At 52.8% G+C, this 27,982-nt stretch overlaps 1 protein-coding gene across 23 annotated transcripts in view; it reads right to left on the bottom strand.

Annotated features, from left to right (window-relative positions):
* HDAC4 (histone deacetylase 4) overlaps positions 1-27,982 on the bottom strand; it is a 281,717-nt gene that overhangs the window by 158,050 nt on the left and 95,685 nt on the right. For 2 of the 23 annotated variants that reach the window (XM_073217867.1, XM_073217868.1), the window contains exon 1: positions 13,128-13,252. The exons of 13 other annotated variants lie outside the window; for them this stretch is intronic. In XM_073217867.1, coding sequence (XP_073073968.1) covers positions 13,128-13,237 — 110 coding nt within the window. In that variant the 5' untranslated portion in view covers positions 13,238-13,252. Of the gene's footprint in view, positions 1-2,644; positions 2,742-13,127; positions 13,294-26,037; positions 26,107-27,982 lie in introns of those variants that run through there. 8 more of the 23 variants (XM_073217857.1, XM_073217859.1, XM_073217876.1 and 5 more) reach the window with 6 other exon arrangements.

Raw genomic sequence — 27,982 nt, 5'->3', positions numbered from 1 at the left:
CAGTAACCAGGGGCAATGGGAGGGCAGGGCAAGCTGCTGGGAGAAGTGGGTTGATACGGAATATAATCTGAAGGTTAATTCACCAAGATTTTCAGATGGATGAGATGTTATGAGACAAGGCCACTGATGGGGGAACAGAAGACAAAGGAAGGGTGGCGGGTGCAGTCGGGCTTGCTGGAGAGAACGCTGGAAAATCAAGAACGCAAGTTCGCTGAACTGGTCAATTCTGAGACCTGCTCTTCAGTTTTAAGAACAAACAGAACTTCTAAACCTCCTCTGATTGTTTCCTTCTGAATTTCTCCATGGGAAAAATACACCAAAATGTTTAGGGGTTCTAGTTCAAAATTCAAGTTGACATGTTTTAGATTTTCCGATCGCACTCTTTTGCTGGTTTATAGGCGCAGGCTGCCCGCCCAGCCTCCTGGCATCCTTTACACTGCCCTGATCCTGCCAGCCACTCTCCCCCCAGTGTCAGGGGGGCGCCTGTTTTCTGAGATACTTGTAATTTCTTTAACTGAGCTGCTAAAAACAAAAGGAAACTAATATCAAATGGTACACACCCCACCCAGAAGTATCCCACCCCGAAATAAAGTTCATAAAATAAGCTAAGCTCTGCATCATTTATCTGCTGGTCGCTCCACGCTGGCTCCCGTGTCCTCCGCCCCAGCACAGATTATTTCCCCTTTGTGACACACGGCATCCCGGGGGCAGGCCTTTGTTTCAGAAGTGGCCTCCTCTGCAAGACAGCCCAGGTGCTTGTCACCTCCTGAAGGTGTGACCAGGTCACCATTAGCAAGCACAGATGTCCCCTGACCAAATCAAATGCCCTGGTTTAATTTCACACCTCTGACAAACACTGCAACGAGCAGGAGCTGAGTGCCTCTATCCCTGTCCGGGCATCAGCTGGGGAGCGGAGGCCGCCCTCAGGGGCCCCAGGCTGGGGTGGCAGGCAGCAAGCATGCCACTTTGCCCTCAGCACCCTGGCCTCCAAGGCTGGAGCTGCGCCCACAGGCCACAGGCCCTCCTGCCAGACCTGAGAGGGTGACAATGAATTAGGGACTCGTGTCTGTGTGACCTGAGAAAGAAAACTGCTCACCTGTGGGGGCTGGGGACTGCCAGGCTGAATGGAGGACAGGCTTTTAACAAGAGTGGTTTCTGGATCAGAAGGTTTAAACCATTTCAAGAAGTTTTATTTTCTTTAATTTCTACACTACCTAATAATATGAGGCACATTTAAAAAATTTTTATCTATTTGCTAAACTTCTTAAAACAATTAAAGAAAAATAAAGAGGGGACATGCCAATCACACTGCCCAAATGCTGAGCTGTTAGCACTCAGCTGATCTGCGGACAGATTTCCGGTCTCCCAGCCTGGGTGCGTAGCTCTGACCGCACTCCCCCCGCACCCCCACCTCCATGTGCGCCCACATGTGCTTCCTGATAGCCTGGAACAGGCTCGGCCAGGCATGAGACCACCAGTTACTCCAGGGTGTAAATGGGTGCTCAAGACAAACTCACCACGCTCCTTAATTCAGGAGTGACACCGCACAGCCCCTCCGTCAGAGCTCACTCTCCCGGGCCCTCGGAGGAGCCGCTACACAATGGGTGGAAAGCGCTGTGACGGTCGTGTTACATACAACATGGATGTGCTCTATAGATCACAACTTCCCCCAAATCAGACTGACTAAACCTTATCATTATTCCTTTTATAACTGTTTTTATACAACACAAACTTCAGTTTCTAAAAATACAGTCATTGAACTGTATCCTGTTCTGTGTTAATCTTCCAAAAATAGAGCTACTGACAGGAGCAGCGATTTGCTGTTAGACATTAACAGTGGCAAATAGAGTTGGTGGCAGGATAGGCATTTCTGTCCTTCCGTTCTTCCAGCCTGGTTTCTGCGTGACCCAGAGGGGTCCGGGTGCCTTCAGCAGTTGGTGCTGAGGCTCTGGCTGTGCGCCAATGCCCAGGTCCACCCCAAGGTGCCCCTGACCTCAACAAATGACCTCATCAGTCTGGGCCCCATTTTCCACATCTGTACAATGGGGGAAATGATGCTCTTTGCCTCAAAGGACAGAGAGGAAAAGATTAAGCTCCTTGAGGAAGCCACCCTGCCTGCCACCTTGCTGGCCAGACAGGCTCAGAAACAGCAGCCCCGGGGCACCATGGACACGAGCACTGTGGGGGGGAGGTCTTCTGTCACTGCCATCTGAGGGGTGGTTATTTGCCGAGTTTCAGCAGTAATCAAGAGGAAAATCAAACGGTGCAGGGGCCGGAATGGAACGGTAAGGCAGCTTTTGCAGCAGAAACGCCTCTCCTGCCCTTCGGAAGGCCCTAGAGGATGGGCCAGCCCCCTTTCCCTCCAGAGGACACGCCAGGCGGAAGAGCGGCACACTATTTCCAAAGAGCCAACATGTTCAGAACGGCTTTTACAATGACCTTTCCAAATGTTGAAAGCATCATGGTCCAAAAACAGATATATCCACATTTCTAGATTAGAATCTCTCATCTCCATGTTTTGTAATGCAGTAATATTTTAATTAAGAAAAGTAGGGATAAAATCTCCTCCCTCTTCCAGCCTGTGAACGCACACTTACCGTCCGGACTGTCCTCTCCCAGCAAACCCAGTTAATGCCTCACTCACCTGTGGCTGCACAAGGAAGAGCCCGCCAGCGGGCCTCGGGGGTGCAGGCTCCACCTGGACAGGCCCTTCCCAGCACGCATGTTGCACACTGGGCAGCCAGAAGGCAGAGCAGGCACCTCGTGTGCATTTCCACCCCAAAAGCTTACCCCCTTAGTGGATCACACGGAGCTGACGACGTGTCTTCACCCTCTCACAGGGCACTATGTTTCCTGGAACAGATTCAAGTTATTCAACACTCAACTCATGAAAAATCACACACCACTTACTGTATTAGTTTGTGACAATACCCAGAGTCATGGGACAAACAAAGGAAATTTGTAGAGATTATACCAAAACAAAAAAGCAGCCTTTTCAATCTGTAACCGATCTCTTTGGTTATACATGTAGAGGCAGATTATGCCCAACTACTTGGGCACGAAGGCAATCTGAAATTAAAATGGGAACCCTGAGGTGGGACTCAGTGATGGCTGATCCAGTATTTAAATAACCGCACGCCACCGGAAAGAAGGGCGAGCCTTTAACTCAACTACAGAAAAAGGGGAACTAGAAAACGATCACAGCCGCGTCTGTGCTGCTTGGCTGATGCTCGGAATTAACGGGGACATGTGTGGTGAAAACCAATTTCACACTTTGGAAGACACAGATCCTGCTAGTGTCCAAAATACATAGTTGAACAGAAAACAACGTTAGCCAGAACTTGAGGTTCCAGAACCCTGCTAGACTTAATAAATGAGCACCCCCCACCTCCCACTACAAGAAAATAGAAATGTGACTTCAAAACAGAATAAAATCCTGCCCCAATTTCACACGCAGACTTGAGCTCAACAGAAAGGGAAGGTCCCAGGTACGAGCAGGGAGAAGCCAAGGCAACAGCTCTGGGAAAGTGCACTAAGACCCAGCTGCTTGTCTCTGGGGCCACAGAGTCACCAGGGCTGGCTGGCCCCAGGGGTAGGCAGGTGGCGAGGCCACGAGCTTGTCCCAGAAGGAGATCCAAAAGTAAGACACCTGCGTGAGGATGGAGCTTGAGAAGGGCCATCCAGTTTATGGAAAGGGACTGGACAGGTGCACCTGCTAGGTCAGGGAGTCCCCTGTGGGCACAGGACCCCACACCTAGACCCATGTGGGGGCCACTCCAGACTCATCATTTGGGCATTTCTGAAGTCCTAGGTCTAGAAATAACGGTAAAAACTAGTCCAGAACCTGGAAACGCCCAAGCCCCGGGAAAGCGGAGAACAGCGGCTCTCTTCGGACAGAGCCACAATCCAGGGTGCAGGAGACCCCTGAAGAAGGAAGAAATGGAGGGAGGCAAAGAAGGCGGCACCAGAAAAACCCTCCTGCTGAAGATGAGTTTATAATGAAAACTGAAAATTACAAATGGCACATGGAAGCAACCAGCCAACCCAACAAAACAGACATGACTCCAAAGTACCCAAACACTAAAACAATATGGAAGAGACTATAAAACATACGTGTTTTTTAAATTAAGGCACTGAAAATAAACTATAATGAAAGAGAGAAACCCTGGAAAATGAGACCAATAGAAAGTTAAAAAAAAAAACATTAAATATAGCTAAAGACAGAAATAACTAATGGGATGACAGACCTAGATAAGTAACCAACATAGACCTACTATGAATTTCCAGCGGAAAGAAAGGAGGAAATGCAGAAAAGGTAATATCCCAACACATAATGAATGAGAATATTCCAGAATTCCAGGTACAAAATGAAGTGGGCAGGAGGGACATGGGACAAGCATTATTATTTTTTTCCTGCCCATGATGAAAAATGCCAAGATATAAACAGTGTAGTAAGACTAGGAGGGGCTCCATCTTAAGGCCAAGATTCCATTTTAAAAATCAGGGAGTTCGGAGGTAAGATCCCTACCATGTTCTTTGGTAATCAGACGATGACCCACCCTGTCTTAGGGTGGAGCAAGTAGTCCTCACGGATATGTTCCCAGTGCTTGAGGGTCACCACTATCTTGGAGAAGAACAGGGTCAATAAATTCCTTGTGTTAAGTTTATCTCACAGAATATCTAGAGGACTGACTGTGGATGGTGACATAATGTCTGTCACCGGAGAGACATCATGAGACCACATGTCAAGCCTACACCAGCCCCATGCCCTTTGCCCCATTCTTGAAATCCTTAAAAGACAGAATCCTAAGCCCTTAAGTGCACCTCCTCCTCCTCTCAGGTTGCCCACACTCCCCTTTCTTCAAGTGTGTACTTTTGCCTTAAATAAAGACTTCTTGGTGCTCAACTTACTGTATTTGTCTCTGCCCTCTTTCAGTACTAAGCATCTTTATTACTTTGCTGTTTCATTCTATTTTCTAGACTTAGGCACAAGTCTTCACTCTGTCTCTGTCCTACTTTAGACAAGTAGGGAAGGGCTACCGAGATCTCTGATTTGGGCTTGCAAGTCCCCTGGGTGACCCGGGCAGGACCGCAGCTGCACGGTCGTGCTCTTTAGAAGCCTGCCTGAACATCTCTTTGTCTTTGGGAAGTTCCCAGAACATAATCTCACTCCACCCAGTGCTCAATGGCTCCCCGCATATCTGGGGTGGTAGGGGCTTAGTTCCCACACCATGTAGATCCGAGTGGACACTGGACACAGGCGACCCTGGCTTCAGGAGTTGGCAGGGGATCTGCCCCATGCCGAGCAGGAGTTCAATGACCGCCCCTTCCCTCCCGCTGCTCTTCCTTGCTCTCTGCTGCCTGCATGGCTGCTGCCATTCCCTGCTACTCTCGCTCTAATGAATTCCTTCCATACCTACAATCGTCTGACCTGCTTGAGAAATCTCTCTTGTTCAGAGTCAACAATTCTCCCCCACCCAGGTTGACGTTTCACCCAGTGTGCAGGGAGGGACCTCCCCACATGCAGCTGTCCACCAACAATAAGAGTCCTTAGATTTAAGATTCAAAGCAGAACAAGTACAATCCACAGCAAGACTCGGCAACCAAGTATCAGAATATCCATCAGACATGGAGCAAGATCATAAAAGCACCAAGGCAGAGAGCAGATGACCTAAGAACAAACAACAGCTGGACTGAAAAGTAACTTTTCAATAGCAACCAAAAAATTAAAGGCAGTACATCTTCAAACTGCTGAGTGAAATGCATGGTGCCTACAATTCTAAACCCACCTAAACTATCATTCAAGAAAAAGGGAGGAAAAGAAGACATTTTTCTGACAGAAAAAATCGAGTGTTTCACACTCAGAAACTATTGCTGAATTAGCAACTAAAGGACTGGGCCAAAAGAAGACAGTCATATCCGGAGCAGAGCAGGACGCTAGAGGCAGCAGGAAGGTCAGGTGCTGAGGGACGTGCTGGTCAACGGCTAGGTGGATACAGAGTTCCACAGTTTGAGACTTGCTTTCATGATGTGTGACACTGATGCCTCCAACTTCTGTGTGTGTGTGTGTTTCAGAGTCACTGTCTAGAACACACGGTTGTTTCCTCTTATGAATAATGTAAATCCTAAAAACAAAATTTCCTCTTCACTTTAACAGCTGGCAATTCATGAGCAAATCAGTAGTTCATTTTGAGGGATTAAACAGGACTCGTGGCCTGTACTTTGGTGCTGTGCTTCTCACTGACACACCCCCATTTCTCCTCTCTCCGTGCCCGTAGGCAGCCCTCAGTGGTGGAGTGCAGCACAGCTGTCTGTGACACTCAGCGCACAGGCACCCAAGCTCCCAGCACCACCCAGGGCTCCACCTGTCCTCACGGTAGAGGCGGCGGCTGCTGGATATGGCACAGGTTGCGGAGCTCTTTGCAGAAGCAGTCCGGGACCACCAAGAATGGGGTAATAGCTTATCAAGCCCACTTTCAACAAAAAGCCTACCACAAGTATGACTGACAGCAATCAGTGCAGTGTTCCACTTGACATCACACGTGCCTGTCAGAGGGCCCTTTTCTGAAATCACCCACCCCTGTGCAAGAGCCACCTCTTTGTGAGAAACAATCAGCCAAAGATTGCTCATGCTTTGTTACACTCAGAAATTAGTTAAAAGTAACCAGTTCTTGGAAAAGGATAGAGCACTTTATGCAAATACTTTTTGCAAAGGCTCTCTATTAATACAAATATTATGTTTGTCTTTTATTTGACTGTAAACAGCGTCTGTTTTCCACAGCAATGCCGTCACTTTGCAGTTTGCGCTGAGCGGCTCAGGTGCGTTCCAGCTGCTTTTCAGAGTTTGGACCAGATTTCCAGAAAGTCAGTCACAGAGATAAGTTCACTGAGGAGCAGAAAGCCAGCAAGTGGGGTGGGTTCCTTGGAGGCTTTTTCTTTTTTAAGGCAGGAGAGAAATAAATCCAAGAATGAATTCCAGAGTTTACTTCTGGGGAGGTTTGACTTTGCATGTGAGTATATGTGTGTGTGTGTGTTTTTTAGTAGTTTTGACTAAGGAGAAAGTTAGGATTGCTTTTTTAAAATCCTCTGCTGGGAAAATACACTCAGAAGAACACATGTTAGAAAGAAAAAACTGGGTGACGTTAGACTATCCTCAGAGAACCGGACCCAGGACCAAGGCTGATCCTTCCAGAAAGCTCCGGCCTCACCCCACGCATTCTCCTCAGGTGAGGACATGATCCGGAAGGGCTCTGACAGTACTGACATCCTAAGACATCTCTGCCTCTGCCATGAGATCGTGAGTTCCCACTAGGGACAAAATCTTGTGAGTTTCTGCATCTGTGACCCTACAACAACAATGACTAGTTCAGCAACAGCAAAGACTGGATTGGACAGCTGGGTATATCATGCTACATAGGGGGAAACAGATAGGAAAAAAGTCGCCCCAGGTCCTTCAGATTTAAAATATTCACTTCCAAATCCCTACCCAATCCACAGTGCCTAGAAGCTGTTTGACCTCAAAACATTCATAAGGCTAATTTTACCGCTTCATTTGTATGCAATGCAGATCTGCTACCAAGCAGACCACGTATCTTCACAGAACAGGCTAAGAAAGAAGAAACTGAAACTGTCCAGGTGTCCCCCAAACAAATACCTGTTCTCACATGAACCTGCCACTGCACGCCACATTAACTATTCAAACAACTCCTTGGGTAAATAACAGACTGAACCTTCTAGTAACCCCTTTAACAAGTGAGCTGCTAATTCCATTTCAGATGGACTAGCTCCCCGGACGCACTGCCAACCAACTTGGGCGACTCCTCGCTTCCTTAATCCACACAGGAAGGGATTCTGATTTTTGACCCAGTATACTCTGAACATCAATATCTGATGGATAAACATGCTTCTTAAGAAACACAAGGGTAAGGTAAAGGTGAAATAGGTGACCCGGCCTAGTCTCGCTACAGAGAACCACCAGAAAAACGGAAAATATGCCGAGAGGAAAATGGTCGTAAGATTGCGTGAACTAGGATTCCATTTCAAGGGTTTGGAAAAGAACAGCAAACTAAACTCAAAGTAAATAATAAAAGCAAAAATTAATGAAAGAGAAAAGAGATATAAACAGTTAAAACCACAACTTGGTTCTTTCAGAAGACTAAAAAAATGGAAAGACCTCTCATGCAAATGAGAATGAAAAAGATTTTGACTGTCACAGCTGGGAAAGGGGAATGCTACGGGCATCAAGTGGGTAGATTCCAGACACACCACTGAACATCCTAAAATGTGGGGGTCAGCACCTCAAAACAATTAGCTGGCCCAGAATGTCAGCAGTACCTATGCGAAGAAACTCCGTAATTGGTCCCGCAATCATTAGGAGGACAAAAACAGGAGACTCTTATGAGAATCTTTATGCAAATATTTATAAAATAGAAAAAATGCTAAAAAGAACAAAAAATACCAACATACCAAAACTGACATCAGAAGATAAATACAGGTTGAATAGTCCAAGAAACTTTAAAAAAAATATAACCTGGAATTTAAAACTGTCTCACAGAGGAATCTGCAGACATAGATGACTTCACTGGAAATTTCTATCAAGACTTTCAATTAAGAAATAATTCCAGTGTCACACAGAGTCATCCAGAGAATACTCCTCAACACTTCCATGAGACAGCATTACCTTGATACCAAAAATTGACAAGAGAAATAAATAAATAACTGCAAGTCAAACTTAATCAGTAACACAAAAGCAAAACTCGTAAAATATCAGCAAACTGAATCCAATGACGTATGGAGGGGATACTGCATCGTGGTCAACATGGGTTCAGTTCAGAAATGAAAAGGTTGCTTTAATGTTAAAAGAAAAATCAGTAAGAGTAATTAACCATCAATAAAATAAAGAAGAAAATCTGTCATCTCAACAGAGACCAAAGAAATATTTGATAAAATTCAACATATTCATTGGGGGGAAAAAAAACCCTCACAGGAAACTAGGAACAGAGAGCCACAACCCTGTTCGCAAGGAGTCCTTACAAAATCAGAAGACCTACAGCAAACACCGCCATCAACAGTGACATGGTGAAGGGTCTCCCTTTAAGATCCATGACCAGGCAAGGATGCCCCCAGGCCAGCTGTACCAGTGTCCCTAGCTACTGTGTGAAGGAAGGAAAAAGAAATAAGAAACGGAAGGGAAAAATAAAACTGTCTACATTTGCAATCAGCTTGCAGAAACTGCAAAAGAATTTACAGATAGTACTAGACTTCAGCAAGGTCAGTCAAGGATCATACACAAAAACCTGTTGTACTTCGGTGTGTGTACCAGAAACAAATAGAAATAAAAATGACTAATAGATAGCAATTACAATAGCATTAAAAAGTATCAAACACCAGGAATAAATCTAACAAAAGATACGGAAGACCTCAGTGAACCCCTGGTCTGGGCCTCCTCACTGTTGCTCAGACACTTACTCGGGGATCCCCCACCTTCCCTGGCCTCCCACCCCATCCTTCCCTCTTTCCTCATCTGTTTACAATGCTCTTGCCAAGGCAATTTTTCCAACAGAGCAGCTTGAAAACCCTTTGACCATGACCCACAGTCTGTATTTGTATGTGGAGACATAGTCCACACCCGCATAGATACCCTGGAATCAAAAGTTTTAACAACAATAACTTATCTTTCTTGCAATTTGTTCTTTTATATTCTTCTTAGTTTCAAGGTTGTCAGGACCCACTCAATGGGTTCCACCAGCCATGACAGGTGCTGGCCTTGGCTCTGAAGCCCCTTGCTCATGGGCCTGTAGGCAGCCCCTTCCTGGCCTCTGCACCCAGCTCCCAACTCTGGAAGGCTTGGGTCTACTGCCTGCACCCAGATACCTGGGATACCCGCCCTCCCCCCCCATGAAAAACCTGTGCATTTCCCCTCTTATGGAATCAATTCTTTTGAACCTTCAATCGTAGTGATCTATGCATATGACATGTCATTGTCACACTACTAAGCCCCATTGCCCACGGTGTTTTATATATGGTTGGCTCCCAGTGAAGGTGAGGAGCAGTTCAAATGGGGACAGCGGATCTGAAACATCCGAGCCATTTGATGGATGGGCAGCTGACTGGAGAATCACGTACAGCAAAGCTCAAGTTGGGGACAGGGTCGCAAGGCAAGTGCCCTGAGGATCTCCAGTGGTGGGCTCACACTTTACACCCACCCCAGCTTCAAGGCTATACTGATGAGCGGCAGCCTGTGGGTCCTGGCATGGGGCTGGGAGTCTCTGGAATACACAGCACCCTCTGCCTAGAGCTCAACCACACCACTTGCTCTGCTCGGCCCCAGGGAGGCCCGGGGATTGGAGATTTCAGAGCACAGGGGAACACTGCGGGGGTGCAATAAACGCCCCTCCAGTCAGGGTCCCCCTGCGAGCTGCTCCTAGAGAAGGCCTGGGCCTCTTCAGTATTTTCTGTTTGGCCCAAAGCCTGTGGGACAGCTTGCACCCCAGGCTGTGGCTTCCGAGTGGGAAATACGGCCAGTAGGGGAGGAGGATGAAAAGAAGTGAGGTGGCTGTTATGGCACCGAGGGCATCTGATGGCCAAGGAGACAGGCCACCAGCATACAGCCCCTGCCAGGGGAAGAAGCTGCAGCCTCGAAGCCGAATGACAGCCCTTCCCTCCTCGGCTGCCCCGGCCCAGCATGCCCGTGACAGCTCGCACCTCCACCCCGGGCTTGCCCCTGTCAATGGGAAATGCCCAGTCGTGGGGTTCAGCGAGACCGCCACCAGGGGTCCTGTGCAATGGGGTCCCTCTGCCAGCTTCCCATCCAGGCCTAATGACATGACACGCATGCAGACACACGCTTGCTGTGGTGTCCTGCCTAACGGAAGACGAGGAGAGCCTCTGTGTGAGAGCCTGGGCTCTGGAGCCAGACCAGCACCCCAACCAGGCGCCCTGCCTCTCAGCTCAGGGATCAAAGTCACATTTCTCAGCCTTTACGTGTCCATTTCTTCACCATAAAAATGCATGCACGGCAGATCATTCTTGGGAACATCAGCCTTCAGTGGCTGCCTGGAACCTCACAAATCTGACCTGGGGTCCATAGAGGGCCAAGAAGGCATCCCAGCCCGCAGTGGCTCACCCCAGCCTCCCATAGGGCCTGCCCTCCCCAGGGCCTCACCTAGCAGGGAAGCAGGAGGCAGCGCACCCCACTGCACCGCGCCCATGGGCAGAGAAGAGCCACTCCGAGGAGGAGGGCACTGAGAAGCCAGTGAGAGCGGAGGAGGCCCAGCCTCGAGGACCAGCACAATGCTTCCCAGAGGATGCGTATGGGGTGTGTAGTATGTATGTATGGTGTATGTGTGTGTATGTGGGGGGGGGGTGCCCGTGCAAGTGTGTCCTGGGGAAGGTGCTGGGTGAAGGTAAGATCACTTGCCCTTTGACCCACCGATCCGGAAATCAGGAAGCAAGAAACATGCAGAGAGGAATGGAATTCCCTGAGGTCAGGGGCCGAGTGTGGGTGAGGACCTGCTGGATGGGAGGGGGTGGGGGTCACGTCCTCAGACCAAGGGGAAGGAAGGCCCTGTCCAGATGCCTCCACACGTGCCCCCTGGCTTCACGAAGGCAAAAGCCAGCAGCGCCCCATGGCCCCCAGCCAGGAAGGGCATGAAAACTCCTGCTCACGCTCCTCTATGGGTCACCTGCCTGCCCAACTGTTACCCAAGCCTGACACCAGGCCAGCCTGCTGAGCCTCCCACAGGTACCCACCACGGCCGCCCAGGGAAGCTGGCTTTGCAGGGACAGCCTCCTGGTGCTTCACAACCTGAGGAGCTACAGGGACAAGGCCAGGTGTGAACATCTCTCCCCTTCCTGGGGGAGCTCACCAGCCCCCAGAGAAAACCAGGAGGGGGTTCCTACAAAGAGGATGGGCGAGACTGTGGCTATGGCCCAGGCACAGGAGAGGGACACGGGATGACGACTGGCAAGTCAGAGGGCACTAGAACCTTCCCTCCCTGCCCTAGCAGGACAGGCAGCCTTCCCTACCCGGTGGCAGGCACACTGCCATCAGGAAGGGAAAGCACGCCTTCAGAGAAGCCCGAATTTGACCACCTGGGCACCCTGAGAGCGCTGCGGATGGTCCCCTCTGTGAGGTCCCTCCCCTGGGGGTGGCACCTTCCCCTGGGGGTGCTTCAGACAGAGATGCAAGGCAGGTCTGCAGCAGCCTGCAGGGCCTGGGAGCAGAAAAGCACTTGGAGGGCACTGTTGACCCCCAGCAGGGACGCAGCCAGACTGCCCATTTCCACCACGGGGTGGGCACTAAATGGTCTGGGAGGTAGCGTGGCCCAGCTGCACCAGAGTGGGACCCCATGCAGGGTTCCATGCAGCATGTTTTAGCAGCAACTATTGGGGGAATCCTAAATTTCCTGATGTGAGGTAGGATTTTTGTGGGATTACAGAAACCTTGGCTCAAAACCACCGCCACAACAGTGGACGAGAGGCAGGGCAGAAATTCGGTCTCCGTGGAGTTACAAACGGAAGTGAGGTATTCTCCTTGAGATTCTGAAGATAAGGAGGCAGAGAAAGGATAATTATGAAGCAGCTTAGGATCACCTCCATTTGCCCTTTTCCTCACTTGACCTCACCAGAGCTGAGGTCACACCATCGGCCCACAAGGCCCTCCCCGTGCACAACCACAGCCCTTGAGGCCCCCACGGCCAGCAAAGTGCAGCCTGGCGCAGGCAGCATGAGGGGCCCTCCAGTCTGTGCACGCAGGGGACGGCCTCTGAGGTGGCTCTTCTGAGGGCCAGTGCCCAAGGTGAGCAGGACCAGTGAAAGTGAAGACCCTCCAAGTTCCACCAGGGGCCAAATGCAACCCCAGGGGCAGCAAGGCCCAGGAGGGGCTCACGCTGTGGGCAGACACACCGAGACTGAGGACGGAGCACTGCCCTGCACAGACCTGTTTGTACCCATTGCACGTGCCTCACTCCAGAAGGAAACACGTAGCTTTCCGTTAGCATCTGTTTACTGTCTGAGCTCCACCTCTGCACCCAGAAGTCAGAGCTGCTCCAACACCACAGGGCCAGCTGCTGAACAGCTGCCCTGACGCCTGCTCACCAGAACGCCCAGCCCAGCCCCCTGCTCACCCGTCAAGCAGGTTGATGCCTGCCCCTCGGGGCAGGGTCCACGGTGTCCATGCAGGGGTGGCCACCTCTGCACCCAGGGGCTCCCTGGGCAGGCAGCTTGGCACCGACATTCAAGGGGCACTGCTGGACCTGTTGGAGCGCCTGCCCCCATGGCCACTGTCAGAGAGCCAGGTGTGTGGGGCAACAGACAGGAGCAAGGGACAGAAAGCAGGCTAATGCACGCAGCTCAGAAGGCACTGCCTGAGGGTAGGTTCTAGAAGGAAGTGGGAGAGGAGGATAAACTGGGCAGGGACAGTCAGGCAGGCATCAACCACATGAGAGGATCTGGAAAAGATGGAGGACGGGGGGAGGCAGGGGACACACATGTGCTGCCGTCCCTGGGACAGGAGCGGTGAGCCCGCGGCTGGCCTGGTCACCCTGGCGTGGCTGCTCACCACCTCCCGGCATCCAGTCCCACGTGGCTGGGCTGCCCAGGGAGCCTGAGGAGGGGCTGGCAGAGGGAAAGTGAGGGTGGCACAGGCCCGGGAAGGAAGGGTCTGCTTCAGGTCAGCACAGCTTGGCATGAGGTCCTTCCCGGCTCTCACCATTCCCAAAGCCCACCTGCGCCGACCTTGCTAAACCGCGGCCAGAACTCGGCACAGAGAAAGCAGGACGCCCCCATGCCCGGCTCTGCCCTTCACCTCCACCAAACCTGAAGCACCGCTGAAGGGCCCATTGAGCTCCTGTCTGAAAACTTCAGCACAGGCATTTCCCAATGCAGTTTACATTCAGGAGTGGGCCGAGGAGCTTGGGGCCAGGAATGGGAACATGGGCTGGTTTTTAAACATCTGTTAAGAAAGTGCTAATGCTATACACTCCACAGAGGTCACACAGCAAATAAATGGTGGTCATGCCGCAGAAAGAAATGCGGCTGCCCACAGCACACACAGGACGGCCACCCCGGCTGAACAAGACAAATGACCTGTGGGTGAACTAATCCTATCTGGTCACCAAAGCCTTTTAAACAATACTGTATTTACACACCTGCTCCCACCTGCAGAGGAGGAGGAGGCAGCTAGTTGCAGCTGTGAGAGCAAATTAGCTTTTCTCAGTGGAACTCAAAGCCCTATGAAAGCACCTCTGTCCATGTCCATCTCCAGAAACCCTAGAGAAGACTGGGCACAGCTTCCAGAGGGCTGCATCTGTTCCAGGTCCCCGGTGCCAGTGCCCATATGGGGACCCAGGGACTGCCCTCTGCCCTCCGTGGTAGGCTGTGGCAATCCTCCCCTCTCCTTACTTCCTATTTGGCCTGACGCTGATCGTGACACCTCCAGGCTGTTGCACAAAGCAATTTGTTTTTCTCTTATCCAAAAGCTGGAAGCTGCTTCAGAACCTACCAGATTCAGAGACCCCTCAGCTGGACTCCTTTCTCCCACCACATAGTAGGCCAGAGGCTGACTTGGGCCCTAGGGTGCAAGCAGCTGAGGTGGGCAGGGAGCAGGGCCTGGCAGCTAAGGCTCCACTGCAGCCAAGGGCAGGGAGTGAGTCCCGGGGACTGACCACCTCCCTCAGCCACTGGGAACCTGCCTCCAAACCTGGTATCCTCCAAGAAAAGGAGACTACTGCCCCGGGGCCACCTGTGCACCAGGCTCCGTGCAGCCACCTGACCCCCAGGTGGCACACAGCCCTCCACACACAGGTGTGCTGACCTCCAAGGTAAAGCGCACCTCTAGGCAAACAATCGCAGCTCCTAATAGTGCTCTGGAGGTCTCATCAAAAGAGCCACAAAATGCTTCCTTTTCAAACTTGTGATTTCTCAGCAAATACAACAGACTTTCTTATCAGGAAGTCACTCTGAGACCGTCAATTGGTATGGTTTCAAAAACATTCCTCCTCCCAAGGACCAAGGGCTCACATTCAGAAACAGGCCTTCAAACAACAAAGGAAACCCTGCTGTGTGCCCCTCCCAGGCCAACCTTCAAAGCCAGGAATGGGGGCTGCTTGGCAATTCCCTGGCTCCTCCAGGATGTGGCAAGGGCAGCCCAGGTGGTGACTGATAGCTGGCTGGGTGGTCACTTGCTTCCTGGTCTTTGTCCCCGTATGGATGAGGTGTCCTACTCTCGATGGCCTTGGAGGGGCATGCAGGTCCCCTCCAGGCTGGAGCTGAAACCTCACTAGGAGGCTGAGGATTCCTGAAATGCCCCATGGCCTGACAGCCACCCCAGGGCCATGTCACCAGGGCCTAGCTGCCAGGGTTCTACAACACAGTGAGTACCAAAGACAGCCAGAGCCCGTCAGGAGGCCGTGAGGGCAGCAAAAATCTGTAACTGCTCCCGGAAAGGCTCCGCACACTACAGCAGCTATAAAGGGAGTTGTACACTCAAGAAACCAGCCACAAACCGGAAATGTCAGACCACAGCTCTGTGGCACTTCCTCAGGAGCACCGGGAGGGGATAAGCAGCCAAGCTCACCACAAGGGCTCTCACACGAAAGGGCCTGTGCAGAAGCAGCCCTCAGCCTCCACGTCTTCACTGCTCAGTGACAGGAATGAGCCCACGGGGAAGCAGCCACCGCTGGGCCCTCACCTGCGCACAGACCTCCTCTCCTGCACAGCCCCCATCAGCCTCTTCCTCCACCAAGTACCAGAGACTCACAAAGTCTACGGTAACTCACTGCTGCTAGCTTCCAGGTTTTAGATAGTTATTCCACATAGTCCTAACATGTAAACTTTCAGATGTCATCTCATCTTAAAAGCATTTTCCCAAAAAGACAGAGATCATCATGCACTTTTCAAAGAACTAAACATCAAACTGCAAGCTAGAATAGAATCCCATGCATGAATCAGAATTTTCTGTAACTCACCTAAATGAAGTTAAAGGTTTACCACAACAGTCAGAAAACGTTCACTGGACCGTCCTGTGCACAGCCTGATTCACTCATTCCCACTGTTGAGCTCCTCCATACAAGGGGCTAGACGGAGGCTAACTCTTTCCCAGCAAGCCCTGGGATGCTGACAGTGCCGGCAGCTCCCCAGGCCAGGCCAGGAGCCGGGGCAGGGCTGGCCAGGCCGCTGTGAGCTCGCTGCAGGCCTGAGCCTCCCAGGGGACTGGCAAAGGAGGCATCCTGGACGGAGCAGGACCCACCCTGCACCTCACAAAGAGCAAGCAAGTTGGGAGACCACAGACTGGAGGAAGGTTTAGAATTTCTCAGGGTAAAGTGTGATTCTGAAAAGATGCTGAGTAAGTCACATGTCAAAGATGAAGATATTCATCAAGAAAGTAAACAAATTTCTCTCTGAGCTCTGACTTATCACAAAAAAAAATCCAAGTATTTCATACATGCTTACTTCTATGCAGCATTTCCACAAACATGCTTTATCGCAGAACAGCGGAGGGAGAAGGGCCCTTCCCCATTTTAAGAAATACCTGGAGCACCGGGGCAGGCAGAGGGTCCGATGTGACCGGCTGGCCAGCTGACTGCCGGCACCGTCAGAGGCGAGGCCCCTCAGAAAACTGCGTAAACCAGGGAAAGAGTGTAATGCCTTTCTGCCTTTTCACCACCATCGACCCAGGACAGGATCAGGGAGAAAACTAAGAGGTTCTGGGAGGAAGCCAGCACCAGGCTTCACACAGAGAGGCCCCTGAGGACCCCAGTCAGGGAGGGACACAGACTGCCTGCAAGCCTGGACTCAGCCAGAGATCTTCTGGCACCCCACCCTGCCCCAGCACCCAGAATGAGAGAAGCCCACAGCGGGCAAGACTGTGAACTCAGTTGCTCACAAAGGAAGGCCAGGGGCCTGGGCTGGGGCATCAGGGCCAGCACGTCTATGGCTGAGCTCAGGACAGCCTCATCCCAGACCATCGGGGCATTTCAGTTAGGAGGCACTGCTCATGTGCACACCAACACTTCACCTACTAGCAGACAACAGCCACCCAGGAACCACTCATCACTTATCCACACACAAACATACGCTCATACATGGGTGTGCACACATGCGTGCATGTGCACAACAAAGCCAACACTGGGTTCGCACGTCCCCACCAGCTGCAGCTGACCTCATGTCCTCCCGAGTGACTGGGGGCACCACCTCCTTGCCCTTGGGCTGGGCACCACCACACCCTGGGTGCCCAACAATTCTCAGTCAGTGCCATCCTCCAGTTCAGTTTCCTCCAGTGATCGGGCAGGATGGTGCCCCCTGGCCAACTCAGGAGGGAAAGGTTCTTGTGCACACTGGCACTGCCAGCGGCTGAGGTTCCCCCTGGCGGCCCACCTACCACCATCAACTCGCCATGTGCTCAGAAGCCAAGTTCCCATGCTGGAGCCTGATGCAGGAAGGCAACTCCAGCCACATAACTTACGGACACCGCAAGGCTGACACATACACCTTGACCGGGAAAGGCCACGCTGAGCACACAACTGATGAGTCCGAGGCTGGCAAAGATGGGTGTGGCCCTCACGCCCCACTGTGCTTCACCATCACTGTCAGGCCTTGTCCAGGCTCCTGCATCCCCCACTCCTCAGCACAGTGATGGCACCTGATCACTTTCCTTAAATGATGTCCCCGCACAAAACACAAGCAGGGACTGTGAGGATGAGTCAGCTCCATAAGGGTGGCCCTTGATTTCACAGAGCCACATGGTCTTTCTGGCACCCAGGCATCCCCAGGGCAGCTGAGCAGGAGCTTGGCCTGGAAGCATCACAGTCAAGGGACTGCACACAGCTCGCCACTGGCCCCGCACCCGTATGTGTGAGAATCAACAGGTGACAAAAGCAGAAACACACCGACACTGATTCATCTCACCGGAGACAAACTGTTAGCAAGTTGAAGGGCTGCATCCACAGCCTCCACGGGGCTGGCTCACTATCCCCAGGTGTCCCCTGGACAGGGAGAACAGCAAGCTGACAACATGCAAAGCTCAGTTAGCACTGCAGGGAGACAGAGCCAAGGGGGAGACAAAAAAGGGAACAACCTTCTAAGTGAGAATCCCGAGTGTTATTGTGGGGGGCTAAGAAACTAAACACTGTGCCCTAAGGAGGGATTTGATAATACTTATAAGTCTCCTGAGAACTAAACTACTGCCCCAAACAAATAGGCTCTACTTACCCTGAGCATCATTATGATTTACTGTGCATGCAAAGAGGGAGCTGTTTTTTGAATCACTAGACCAGCCACTTAACAGGAAGCGGTAAGACAGTGCTGACTGGTGTGCCCGATGTGAATGTACCTGTGAGCAGCACAGGTGGCTTTCAGGGGCTCTTAGACCAATGTACACACACAGGCCTTGGAAAAACCAAATACAGAGTAAATTACATACTGGTAGTCCAGCTCTTGGCACAGAAAAACGTAAAGAAACACTTTCTCTTTGCAAAAGATGGAGAATATCTGAGTTAATATGAATATGCCCTAATTAGCTCAAAAAATACTTGCAAATCAGAGGACTGGGTTTATTTGATGAGACATGGGCCTCTTCACTTTCTCTGAGGGAGAAAGCTTCAGAATTAAAACCAGTAAGAAGGCTTGTATTTGGAATATTCTGTTTTCAGCCTATTTTAAAGTAACCCCAACTCCACAAGCTGCCTTCTAAGTTTCAATGTTGTCACTTCTCAAATTGCCAGGAACGCTCAACTGGACTGAACCAGCTGTTCAGAAAACGCGCCCCCACCGCCTTCTGAATGAACACACAGGGAAACGCATCCCCTTGTGGCTTCCCTCTCGACAGTGAATCCTCCCGACTCAGGCAGAGGCCGCCACTGCCCCCATTTTACAGATGTGAATGATGCCTGAGTAGCCAAGTCTGACAACTGCAGGTGTCTGGGCACCAGGTCTGCACCCAGGGGGCAAAGCGCCTGCCCCCAGCCTCGCCTCCCAGGACATGCATCCCAGATAAGGCACTCTACAGGCTCTGTGTCCACAATTAACCTGCCAACCCGGCAAACACCCCTCTGTTCATTACATGAGACTTCAGAAGGTTTGGGAAGTTTTGTTGGGGGTAGGGGACCTTCTGATGCTGGGATATTCAACCAGACCAGTAGTAACCAATCTCAATGAAAACTCACATGATGCCAAGTTCCAGCAAACTGCACACAATAAGGATGAAAACCATGGCAAAAAAACCTAACAAAGAAACTCGGTTCTCCCTGTGAAACTTTCAATTTACTTGGCCATTTTCCCATGGGCCTTCCATTAACAACTGTGGGAAAAGCAGATCGTCATTAGAACACTGCAGACCCCTGGGAGGCAGTAAAGTTAATACGCCCCTTTCCTAACAGCCCCAGAAGCCTCTCAGCATTGCATCTGGCACGAGCAGGAAGCCAGGAGGCCTGAGAGGAGGGCTACATCATCATTTTCCTTCTGATTTGACCTCAACAGATACCTCGGATGTGACACCAAAAGCACAAGTAATAAAAGAAAAAATTAACCAGGCTCCATCAAAATTAAGAACTTCTGTGCTTCAAAGGACACCATCTACCAAATGAAAAGGCAACCTACAAAATGGGACAGAATAGTTATAAGTCATGTATCTGATGAAGGAGTTGTATCTAGAATATATAAAGAACGCTTATAGTTCAACAATAAAAAGGCAAATAAACATTTCTGAAAAGAAGTTATACAACTGGCCAATAAGCCCATGAAAAGATGCTCAACATCATTAGTCCTCAGGGAAACTCAAAACTACAACGAGCTGCTGGCTCACACTCACTTGGACGGCTGGAGTCAAAAAGACAGAAAAGCAAGTGTTGAGGCAGATATGGAGATTTAGAACCCTCGGACATGCTGTTGGGAATGCAGAAAGTCGCAGCTGCTCTGGAAAACAATCTGGTTCCCACACAAAGTCCAGCAATTCTACTCCTTGCATGTACAAGACAAATGAACATACATATCCATGCAAAACCTGCATGATAATGTTGGCAGCGATATTACTAATAGCCCCAAAGCAGGAAAAAATCACCATCTTCAGATGAACAAATCAGTAAAATATGGTCTATCCATACAATCAAGCATCATTCAGCAATAAAAACAAATGAGTACTTATACATCGTGCCACGGCACTGATGAACCTACAAGCACGCTGAACGAAAGATGCCAGTGCCAGAAAGACAGCATCCTGTCTGATTTCATGAGATTCCCAGTCTGTGGTGACAGAAGGCAGATGAGCGGCTGGGACAAGCAGGTACAGACGTAGTGACGGCTGCACAACGCCATGAGCACACTGAAAACAGCGGTCTGTGCACGTGATGTGAACTCTGCTCCATACAGCTTACTAAAGGATGTGCTTGAGTAACAGAGCCTGAACACGCCTGGGACATGGGAGGCCCAGAGGCATGCCCAGCATGGACGTCAGCTTCCCAGAGGTGTGTTCAGCTATCCTTCCTCTGGACCAAGAGAAGGGAGCAGCCGCCTTCCAACTTGGACTAGTGCTGCCGCACGGAACTTTCAGGAAGACAGTCCATTGGCACTTGGAAAGTGCATGCGGGCTGAGGAGCTGGCCCAGAAGGAAGGCTGGCTTCCAGAGACTGAAAGATGGGTCCACTTTCCAGTCACGTCCTCGTGAGACAAAAGGGAGAATCCAATGTGGTCGTGAGTGCTGGCTGACCCCCTTCGGCATGCTCTACAGCCACTGGCAGGTGCTAAGGGCGCAAGCACAAAGGCATGTCTGTCCCATGCGGGGGACTCTGCCCTGCAGAGCACTGGGGGCTGCTCTCTGTCAGGACAGCAACATGGACCCTGTGATGCAGAGGCTGACAGGTGGAGTGACACCACCCTCCCACTCCCCACCTTGCTTTCTCAAGACACATGCCAGTAGCATGAGAATCTGGGGGCCGGGCTCTCCAGGGTGGGGGCCAGCAGGCTTTGTCCTGAAAGGGTCCCAAGGTGCAGATGCCCACTGGGGCCTCTGCTCTACACCCCCACTTGCCATAACCACCTTGGCCACAGCACTCTAGCACCAATGTGCTCCCTTCCACCTGCTGGGAGAACTCCACACCTGCGCCTCTGAACATGGGCAGGAGGGCAGCCAGCTGTAGCAGGAGCCTCAGTCCACACCTGCTGTCCTGCCCTCACCTAGGCTCCTCAGTCACCTCCTTCCCCATAGGCGAGAGCCACTGCCCACAGGTGCTGGCTTGGGCAGGGCTCCAAACCACCGGTGTGAAGGCTGTGCATGTGGCAGACTGAGAGTGCACCCCAAAGATGCCCATATCCCCACCTCAGAACCTAGAGATATGTGACCCTGGGTGGCAAAGGGGACTTGGCAGATGTGATGATGCTAAAGATGGTAGGAGATGATCTGATGAATGGCTGACAGCAGCCTGGTGAGCCTGGAGCAGGTGCCCCACCAGAGCGAGGAAGCTCTCAGGATGACAGGTCAGATCAAAGGACTCAAGGGCCAACCTGAGGGGGCTCCTGCCAGTCAAGGATGGGGCAACCTGAACATCTATAAGAATAATGACAACAGGGATTAACATGCATGAAGTATACCTAAACCCATGAGTTTACAATTACACTCATAAGTAAGTAAGTTGATAAAACTCACTGGTCTCCTTTAGCTGATGTAAGGGAGTGAGTTCATCACTCTGAAAACTGGCAAGTGAAGAAAGCGTCTGCTCAACGACCTCTGCCCTCACCTTATCCACCACAGGAGGCATAGGCATCCAGTAGCCTCTGCAGCCTGGGGTCATCAGAACTGCTAACACCCGGGGGTGGGGGTGGGGGAACCAGCGAGCCCCGTGCTACCTGTGAGACAGTCTGGGCAGCCACACCAACCTGAACCTGACCCAGCTCAAGATGGGAACACCAAGCTTCCAGACCCTGAGGGAGAGGGTGCAGACATGGCATCTGGAGGGGGTGCAGTGGCATCCCAGCTGGGGACTGGGCAGGACAACCAGCCAGGCTCTGTAAGGGGAGACCCTGCAAGAAGCTCCCTGTGCACGTACTGTAACCACCACCACGAAAACCTGTGAGACAGCTGGGGAATTTAAACAACGACCACTGACAGCATTAAAGTACGGCTGTCTCAGCTGCAATAGAGTGAGGGCTCTATGGGAAAAAGAGCCCTAATTGCTTAGGACGGAGTCAGCGGGAGCTGCTTCCCAGCAGTCAGGGAGGGAGGCGGCCCAGAGCACACCTGCCACAGGGCATCTGGAAGCTGGGGAGAGCCCCATGGTCATCATGGTTGTCCCTCATTTTACTCATGTTTGGGGCTTTACGCAATGAAAGGCAGGAAGATCCCCATTCTGAAGGGGCTGGGTTTGGATTCGGGTGCTGCTCTGCTGTCCCTTTGCTGCTGTGGGGTGGCTACTGGCTGTGTGCGGGTTACCGCAGACACAGCCTGGGCTCTGGCCTTGGAATCACGCTCTGAAAGCCGATTCCGAGAGGAACACCAGAAGGCGAAGGCGCCGTGATCACGCAGGCTCCTGTCCTAACTCCCTGGAGCGGCGGCCCCGGAGCACGCTCCTGTTCACTGCCAAGAGGGGATGAAAGCCAGAATGGGTCAGCGTGCCCTGCAGTTTCCCTTACTGTAAGGACACACGTATAGGGCTCCTGGAGAGACTGGCGATGTCGGGAAGGCGGGGCTGGGGAGTGTTCCCCTAAGGTGCTCTTCCAGCCATGTGACTAAGACATCAGCTACCTTCAACGACAATAAAAGTGACCTTTACAGCAAAAATGAAAACCCAGTTTGCCTACTTTAAACATAACTAAACCAACCAAGCCCCCAGCCAGCCTTGGGCCGCAGGCCTTACTCGGCGGGTGCAGAGCTGTCCCTGTGACTCTGCACGTGCAAACCTCAACCCAGGGCTGCACCAAAGGACAGGGCTCAGAGTTGCCGAGGCACGTGGCAAAGCTAAGGGCAGGCCTCACGGCCGCCCACAGCCACCTTCCAGCTGGCCCTCCCTGCTCTGGAGCAGTCCCCTTGCCTGCGCTGCTCCCAGCTGGAAGGCGGGGAACACTGACAGCCCCTTTGATTGAGTTTTCTCACAGGGACTCTTCTCAAAGAGCTGTGTCCTAAAATGATTCTGTGACAGTGAAGAAAGATCACCGGCTACGTCTGAAGCTGTAAACATTCCTGTAACTGTGACTGTGTCCGTTAGCCACAGGATTACACACAGGGAAGGGCGAGTGCACCACTCAAACCACTGTGCCATCTCCTGTGCGACTAAGGGTTTCAGGAGGGCAAAGGAGCAGGCGGGGGGCCAGGCCGGAAGCCACCCCAGGCCTGCAGCCCAGACCACCGGGATGAGTGGCAGCCGCCTGCTGAGGCCATCCCTGGCGATCGTCCCCGACACTGGACACCAAGCAGCTGGCAAGGCCTGGCTCACGGCTGCTTTCTTCACATGTGGTTTGATTGACGCAAATCAAGAGGTAAGCAAATGATTCATAATTGTCCAAGCACAAGGCTCACACAGAAATGGCAGTAGCTCAAGCTTGCTGAGTCACCAAGAAACGTCCCAAGTTTCAGGAGGCATCGCCAGTTTGAACTTCCACACACATGCACATGTACGGGCCGTGCAATGGGAGCGGCAGCACTGCACTACAGGAAGAAATGCCCAGACCCCAGCCCTGTATGGGCGGCGGGCAGCAGGAGCCAGAGGGGCGGCACCCACCTGGCCTGCAGCTGGTGCCCTGCGCCTGTGCTGGGGTGGGCACGATGGGCCCCAGGCCCCACTTTCTGGCCCCTCAGGTCCCATGCACACATACCTAGGACCTCACAGGGAGGTGAGAAGACCGGGGCTGGAGGTCAGAGGGCAGGGGGGCCACCTGAGGGGCTCTGTAAGGGGAAGGAAGATGCAGCCCCCCACCTCCTACCATGGGAAAATGTCCCAGAGAAGGCGAGGACTTGAAGAACGAGCAGGAACCTACTGGGGGTTGGGTGGGGGCAGGTGCCCTTCCAGGCAGAGGGACCAGCAGACACAAGGCCCAGCAGGCACAGAGAACAAGCAGTGTGGGGGTGGCAGGTGAGGCTGGAGGACCATGTGGTCCCAGGGAACCCCAGATGCCCTCCTTTGTGCAGGGGGTGCTGTAGAAGGGCCTGGCACAGGAGACCACCCAGCCCGATGCCGGGACAATCTGCTAGCGACAGCTCAGGCAATGTGGGCGGGTCGGGGACGGAAAGACAGGGTGAGCGGCCCACAGCCCCAAGGGGCCGGGAGGAGGTGGAGATGTGTGAAAACGCTCCTCAGACAGAGCATCAAGTCCGCTGTCTGACAACGGAGGGGTTCACGTCTGCCCTGACGCCGGCCCCTTCTTCTCTCCCTGCCTGGGCCAGGGCTGTCAGATCACAGCTCCGGATGCCTGGACCCCAGGTCTCTGGAGCAGCTGGTGGTGGTGCTGGAGGAAGGTCCCCTGAGAGTCTAGCATGTCCAATCTGCACCCCCATTCCAGAAGACCTGGTGGACCCCCAACTGGGCGAGAAATGCCCCACATGGCCATGGGTACCTTTCCCAGGCCTGATTCCTGGTGATGGCAGGACACGGCCCTCCGGCTGAGCTGAGGTTCTGAGCTGCCTGCTCCCTGAGTACAGCCACTCTTGGCACACAGCTGGCTTGCTCGACATGGCCCTGCTACAGAAGGGGGCCGAGAACAGGGACAGGGATGGGGAGGGTGGGCCTGGAGCCCAACAGCAGTCCTCTGGTGAAAGCATCACTGGGGAGTCAGGCCTGAGCACCACCTTCCCCAGCCCCACATCTCCCAACCTCCCACCCACACACCCCCTCTAGCACTGGGGAAATACCACTCGAGTGGGCCTGACAACGCAGCCCCGGGGAAACAAGGTACCCTCCGGGGCCTCCGCCTGCCTCTGCCCAGGGCACCGGGATTCTGCACTGCTTGAGGCCCCTCACAGCAGGGACTGGGGCCAACTGACCTTGGGAGCCCAGTGTCCCCTCCATGGGCACAGCGGGGCTACACACTTCCTGAAGTTCAAGTGAAGAAGTAACTGCAAAGCACTTCAGCCACATGTCTAGGGAGCAAGCATGCTCCAGGCAGCTGAGCCTGACTCGCACCTCCGCTTTTCACGCTTCCTGAGAGAAAGGAGCAATTCTTTCCTGTGTCCTGTCCTGCCAGGCCTGGAAGGAACAAAGGACGGGGCCAATGCGGAGAGAGAAGGCTGGCAGAGAAGGCTGCATCCCAGCCCCAGGCCCAAGTGGACACATGGGCCACACCCCTGAGAGGCAGGGGCAGCGGGGCCAGAGAGAGCCCCTTTCAGGCCTCCACAGCACTAACATCAACAGTCAACTGTGACTCGCCTTAGACCCCATCACACGCCCAAAGGCTAATCTCACAACACCTGCACACCCCAAAGCTGGGACCTGGGTGTGGGGGCGCTTCGGTAAGCCCACCAGGTCTGCACGCAAGCACACATGGGTACCACTGGACCCACCGGGGCAGGCCCAAGCACCCTGGCTGGCCGGTATTGGCATGGAAAGGCATTCCCACAGGGCCCTCCCTGACACACTGTCCACACACTGCTGGCCAGCCAGGCTGGAGCCGGGCCTGAGGCTGCTCCCAGCACGTGGCTGCAGGCCTAGAGGTGACAGGCCCTCTCCCAGCAGCCCGTCTCCTCCCCGGCCAAGGCCACCTGCACACTGTGCTGTGTCTGAGAAACACACGTGCCCTCACACCACCGGCTTCTGACCCTTGGGTCTCCGAGCCCCTCCACAACAGACAGAAAAGGCAGAGAAGAGCCCGGCAAGAGGGCTGCAGGCCGCACGGGGAGGAGGGCTGTGGCCCAGCCATCCGGGGCTTTTCCCAGAAGAGGAGCCTTCGCCACCCCAAGGCGATCTTTACAGCAAGACTGTGAGAAGTATTTACACTGGTTTTAACAACACTAATTGACAATCTAGTATTTGCAAATAAATGACAATGTAGTTTGCAAAGAAAAAGTAAAATGTTTAAGTATAAGAACCTATCTCAGGGAACCAGGCATCAGTCAAGTACCTTCTGAAAGTTTCGGTTTCCTTGGAATTCCCTTCTAAGGTGGCTCTGGACACTCCCCATAAACACTGCTGCAGCTCTTTTCCTCTTCCCCAGGAAAGACTGTGATGCCAGGCAAAACCAGAGACGAAGGGTGGGGCAGGTAAGGGCAGAGCAGGCGTGGCCGCATCCCCAAGGCAGGGAAGGGGGCCAGGAGCAGGAGGCGACCTCACAGAAGCAGCGGCCCACACGCCTTGAGTGACGGCCTCCACTTGCAGAAGCAAAGCCAGGGTTTGGAGCCCCCTACTGGCCCCCAACCAGGGTGGGCGAGGGCAGGGATCTGTGCCTGCAGGGGAGATTGAAAACAGGGATGAATAAATGAATTATTAATGAGTGAGCAAACTGTCTACTTGGCACCAAGCTACAAGCTCCTGCTCAGCCCCCTAAGCAGTGTGATAAATGCATGAGGAGGGCCTTGTTATACCCACCTCACAGGTGGGAAAAATCAAGGCTCGGAGAAGCTAAGTAATGTTCTCAGCATCTAAGACAAGCCGGGACTCAGAGCTGGTCTCGCTGACCCCAAGTCGGCCTCCTCCCCATCCCAGCAGAAGTGAGCGCGCTCGGCCCTAGAAGGAGCAGCAGGAAGACGGCCCCCCCAGGAGGGCGGGTGGGGCGGGGTCAAGGGAGGCAGGCGCCTGACAAGGACAAAAGCCCAGCAGCAGCAAAAGCGGAAAAGGTTCAGCGCACACCCGCCACACGGACATGAACAGCGGCCCCTTCACGCAGGTGGCCAGGGGGGCCCAGCTCAGCCCCGCCAGCCAGGTGCAGAAAGGAGTCGGGAGAGGCCACTCAGGGAAAGACACCGCCATGCCCTCGCCAGGAGAGGCGGAGCCAGGCTGCACCCATCAGCAGTGCCCATTCTGGGAGGTGAGCCGCTGGCACACCTTTCACGCGAGGCCAACGGCTCTGCGCACAGCAGCTCTGCAGTCTCCCCACCTTCCAGAATTGCTGGGGGGGGGGGTGCACCATCCTCTTGGGGTGTCTCCTTAGGGGAACATGCACCTTAGACTCCTCCCTCCCCCAAAGCACATTTGCCTCCAGAACCCTGGATTCCAGGCTAGGGGGCGAAGGGACTGGTCATGTGGCAAAGAAAAGTCCCCATATCACCTGACACACACGCAGGCTGTTTGGTCAACCAAGGAAAACATGTTGGTCAAAATATAAAACCCATGTAAGTGGAAATTTCCTTTCCACTCTCCCACCTGTGATTCTGCCAACAACCCACAAGACGGGGACTAAAGTGAGCCAGTGCCTGGGACTCCGGTGGCACTCATCTAAAGGAAGGGCATTGCAGACCTGCAAACACCTCACCCCAGACCTCCTTCGTGTGACGATCCAAGACTGAGGGTGGACACAAGGTCGCTCGGGGAAGCCAGGTGCCATCACATCATGCATGCTTGGCAAGCATGACTAACCAGAACCCAGGTCCCTCCAAGGGGCAGAGCCAGGGCACAGAGCACACGGCAGACATAACAGCTTTGCTTGTCCCGGGCTGACCTCAAACAGTGTGGAGCATGGAAGAGGGAGACACACCCAGCACTGTCCCCCAGAGCGTCCAGGTCCCAGTGACTGCGGACTCCTCCTCTGCTGTCCCTGTGCGTGTACGCGCTACACACCTTTTCAATAACAAAACACACACTCTTTCTAGGCACTCCTCCCCCCAGGAAAGTCACGCACAAACACACAGGCTCTGTGGCCACAGCCAAAGGCAAAAGGTAAAGCGGGCCACTCAAAGCCCAGCCTGCAGGAACTGTGGCCGTGAACTCAGGAGTGTCCTGATCAGGAAGAGAACTGCAGGACTTGGCCCGCAGAGCACCCAGGAGAGCGGCTGTTCAGCTTCTCTGGGGATGGGATTTAAGCTCCAACCTGAACCAGGGTGGATCCCTGTGAGTCCCTAGGTCAAGGGGGA

This window comes from Manis javanica, chromosome 12, assembly GCF_040802235.1.
Source record: "Manis javanica isolate MJ-LG chromosome 12, MJ_LKY, whole genome shotgun sequence".
Classification (NCBI taxonomy): Eukaryota; Metazoa; Chordata; class Mammalia; order Pholidota; family Manidae; genus Manis; species Manis javanica.
The sequence above is the reverse complement of the archived record's forward strand: the minus strand, read 5'-3'. Positions and strand labels throughout refer to the sequence as shown.